The sequence below is a fragment of the Drosophila suzukii genome, chromosome X, assembly GCF_043229965.1.
Source record: "Drosophila suzukii chromosome X, CBGP_Dsuzu_IsoJpt1.0, whole genome shotgun sequence".
NCBI classification, from domain to species: Eukaryota; Metazoa; Arthropoda; class Insecta; order Diptera; family Drosophilidae; genus Drosophila; species Drosophila suzukii.
Genome location: NC_092084.1, coordinates 20,126,002 through 20,129,885, shown reverse-complemented (window position 1 = coordinate 20,129,885; position 3,884 = coordinate 20,126,002). Strand labels below are relative to the sequence as shown.

At 43.3% G+C, this 3,884-nt stretch overlaps 1 protein-coding gene across 1 annotated transcript; it reads left to right on the top strand.

The window, feature by feature from the left end:
• The first annotated feature begins 377 nt into the window (after nt 1–377).
• prtp (thioredoxin domain-containing protein pretaporter) lies at nt 378–3,427 on the top strand. Its single transcript, XM_017068332.4, has 3 exons — nt 378–636; nt 1,889–2,291; nt 2,352–3,427. Exons 1-3 carry the CDS (start codon nt 431–433, stop codon nt 3,006–3,008), a joined length of 1,266 nt encoding a protein of 421 aa, XP_016923821.1. The 5' UTR covers nt 378–430; the 3' UTR covers nt 3,009–3,427.
• Nucleotides 3,428–3,884: the final 457 nt, after the last annotated feature.

Sequence of the window (3,884 nt, the reverse complement as noted above, 5' to 3'; positions counted from 1 at the left end):
AGACTGCTGAAAACTAGATTTTTGAACGAGAATATTTAAATGTTCATGGTTCTCCATTTGCATAATTTCTATAATACATTATTTATGGTACTAAACAGAATAATGGTTCAAACGCCGTTATTACACGGTTTGTTAAAGATTCAAGTGCTGCTGCTTCAATTTTTCAAGAAATTTATTATTTATGTTTTTATCTTTCCCTTATTCGTCTTATATAAATAAATATTTACAGTTAATTTAACATTTCTGTTATAAAAACATTGAATTTTAATATTTTTAATCTGTGGAAACATCGATAGTCGCCATAGAACATCGATGATTCCAAAAGTTTTTAAAACATCGGTCCATCGATGTTTCCATCGAGCTTTCCCCACCTCTAGTATCCGGAGACTTAGAATATAAATTTTAGATCTCTCAAAGCGTTTTCTGCATCATGTTGGCCAGGTCCATTTTCTCCGTGGCGGTGTGCGGCCTGCTGCTATCACCCCTCCTGCCCGCCGCCCGTGCGGCCCAAGAGGAGGACTCCTCCGCATCCGCCGGCAAGCAGGCGGAAAAGCAGTTCGCCGTGGAATTGGACCCGGAAACCTTCGATCCGGCGATTGCCAACGGGAATGTCTTCGTCAAGTTCTTTGCGCCCTGGTGAGTTGCAATTCGTTTCAGGTCCCCTACCCCCTCCTGCCCCAACAAGGAAAAGTGCGTCCCAAATTGGCCAACTTTTGCCGGCGAATCGCAGCGGTCCACATAGGTCGTTTGTTTTATGTGACCGAGCCACGCACACATAATTATGAGTGGTGTTTCGGTTTTCACTTTCTCCTATTTTTGCAAATTCGATTTTTAGCTATTTGTTGCAATTCATGCTTACTTTTTCTTATACTCAAATGGTTCCCAAACCATGGCACTTAGTAAAAGCTAGTAGAAGTAGCTAAACATTTCTTTGATAATAACACAAAAAATCATTCTCATTTTTAACATTATAAGCAGCATGTCCAAAAAAACTGGTGAAATAGAATCGTATATAGGGAAACCGGAACACATCTTTATGTTAATACGCAGACATAGACTTACTATACGTATATGGCCGGCTATTTTGTGTATTTATATTTGCAAAAAATACCTGAAGATCTTGAATGACATGCGTTTGTGACTCCCAATTCGGTCAAGAAGTCAAAGATCCGTAGAACTGAAGATTCGTCATGTCTTGGAAACAAATCGCACGTTCGGCGATAAGACGATCAAAGGGGCTTTGTTCGAGAACCCCCTTGCCATGCCCCTTGATTGACACACTAAATACTCGAGATTTCGGCCACTACTATAGTTTTTGTAGCACCCGGCTCTCACATCTTATCAAAAGCCATCGCAGTGTCTATGAGCTAATTTGATTAGGTTCAATTATGTTGCTAGGAAGTGTTCTACGATTAGACGGGGGCAGTTTGAGTAAGCTCGAAATGCGATTCGGCATTAGCAGCAGATGATAAACTCTTTGTTCGGGACAAAGCGCTCAGTCTTATCGCGGTTCATTGTTTTGTCTTCCTTTGTGTATGGAGAACTTTTGATCTGACCGATTTGTAGGCTATTTAATTTCAAAATCAATTTAATCGTAGTGTTTATATCAAGGAATTCAATAAGATTTCGTAAATATGAGTAATACAGAGATTTGGTATTGCTGGAGATAAGCTTTTAATTTCTGATAAGCTTTTCCAATATCTCCGATTATCAATTCCACAGTTCTTATATTTTTTCTATGCTTTCCCGATTTTACTAAGCTTATAGATTTTAATTTTAAATAAGCTTTATATAAATTGCTAAGTAACTTAACAAATATCATAAGCATACCAATATTTTATTTAGGAAATTGAATATAAATAAACTTTAATGACCAATCTCCTTGCAGGTGCGGCCACTGCAAGCGTCTTCAGCCGCTGTGGGAACAGCTCGCCGAGATCATGAACGTGGATGAGCCCAAGGTGATCATCGCCAAGGTGGACTGCACCAAGCACCAGGCTCTGTGCGCCACCCACCAGGTCACAGGCTATCCCACGCTGCGCCTCTTCAAGGTGGGCGAACAGGAGTCGGTCAAGTTTAAGGGCACTCGGGATTTGCCCGCCATTACCGATTTTATCAACCAGGAACTGAGCACACCCGCTGAGGCGGATCTGGGTGAGGCCAAGCGCGAGGACGTCGAGAACCCCAATCTTGGCAAGGTGGTGGACCTCACCGAGGACACCTTTGCCAAGCACGTGTCCAGCGGCAATCACTTTGTCAAGTTCTTCGCACCCTGGTGCAGTCATTGTCAGGTAAGCAAAGCATTATACTTCCTCACTCAACATCCTAATTTTCTCACCCTTTACTTGCAGCGTCTGGCGCCCACTTGGGAGGAGCTGGCCAAGGAGCTGGTAAAGGAGCCCGCCGTGACCATCTCGAAGATCGATTGCACACAGTTCCGTTCCATCTGCCAGGACTTCGAGGTCAAGGGCTACCCCACTCTTCTGTGGATTGAGGATGGCAAGAAGATTGAAAAGTATGCGGGTGCCCGTGACCTGTCCACGCTGAAGTCATATGTGGAGAAGATGGTGGGCGTGCCGCTGGAGAAGACCGAAGGCAAGGCCGACGATGGGGAGGAGGCCATCAAAGAGGTTGCCGCCGAGGAGGAGGCAGCCAAGAAACTGACGCCCCAACAGATCAGCGGCGAGGCCGAGTTTGACGAGGCCATTGCCGAAGGTGTGGCCTTCATTAAGTTCTATGCTCCGTGGTGTGGACACTGCCAGAAGCTGCAGCCCACCTGGGAGCAGCTGGCCACGGAGGCGCACCAGGCGCAGAGTGCCGTGAGGATCGCCAAGGTGGACTGCACGGCGCCGGAGAACAAGCAGGTGTGCATTGACCAGCAGGTCGAGGGATATCCCACGCTCTTCCTTTACAAGAACGGCCAGCGCCAGAACGAGTACGAGGGCAGTCGCTCGCTGCCGGAGCTGCAGGCCTACCTGAAGAAGTTCCTTGGACACGACGAGCTCTAAGTCGTCAACGGGATCGCAGGGGATCAGCAGCAGTCAAATGAACAAAAATCGCCCACCAAACTAATTGTAATCGTAATGATTTCTCTTCAAAATATCAGCATAAACCTCTGTGAGGAGCCCGCATTTAAACAATATATCAACAACACCCAAAAGACAACGTGCGCTAGCTGGAATCGACGTCATTCTTAGTGTTCCCCCGCTGTGTTCAAGTTTCGTCCTCCTTAGTTGAGTTTGGTTCCCTTTTTTTATGTTTTTAGTATTTACACTAATGGGGCACCAGGACTGTGTGCACGAAAGAAGCCATTTAGTCAACTTTACTTCCAATTCTAACATAATTTTGTGGTCAGTAGGCTACTTTTAAGTCATTCTTAGGAAAATTTGTCGACACAATACAAATAAATATCAATTGGAAAACATAAGCAAGTCCTTAAGGTTTTTGAATTTTCTAAAGGAATGTCTATTTATTGGCATTATTGGATAACAAGAAGATATTATCACCTGTTTTACTTGTTTAATCATTTGTGAAAATACGGTAATTGCAAACAACAATTGAGAAAAATGGGTTTTAAAGCAAATATTTTTGTTAAGCAGCTTTTTTGCTCAATTTTATAAGCACAAGTGGGTATGTTTGCGTACTCCAGTTAACAGTAGCGCACCTGTTGAAGGTTAGCAATGGCGAACTCTTTTTAAAGTCCTGGAAACATTTACAAGTTTTAAGCAGCTCGATATAAGAAGCTTTGGTTCTAGTTACTTAATTTTAGATAGTGTATTTATTTTGTGGCTTGTGAAATCATTTTTGTTGATATCAGATATTTTGTAAGTTGTCATTATTCTTTTACCTCGTTAAGAGGTGTTTTTCTATGATGCTTTATAGGG

Excerpts from the sequence above, each read along its gene's own strand:
- prtp (XM_017068332.4), top strand. The coding sequence starts at position 431 with ATGTTGGCCAGGTCCATTTTCTCCGTGGCGGTGTGCGGCCTGCTGCTA. Across the intron at positions 637-1,888 it reads GTCAAGTTCTTTGCGCCCTG|GTGCGGCCACTGCAAGCGTC; the intron begins GTGAGTTGCAAT and ends ATCTCCTTGCAG. Across the intron at positions 2,292-2,351 it reads CCTGGTGCAGTCATTGTCAG|CGTCTGGCGCCCACTTGGGA; the intron begins GTAAGCAAAGCA and ends CTTTACTTGCAG.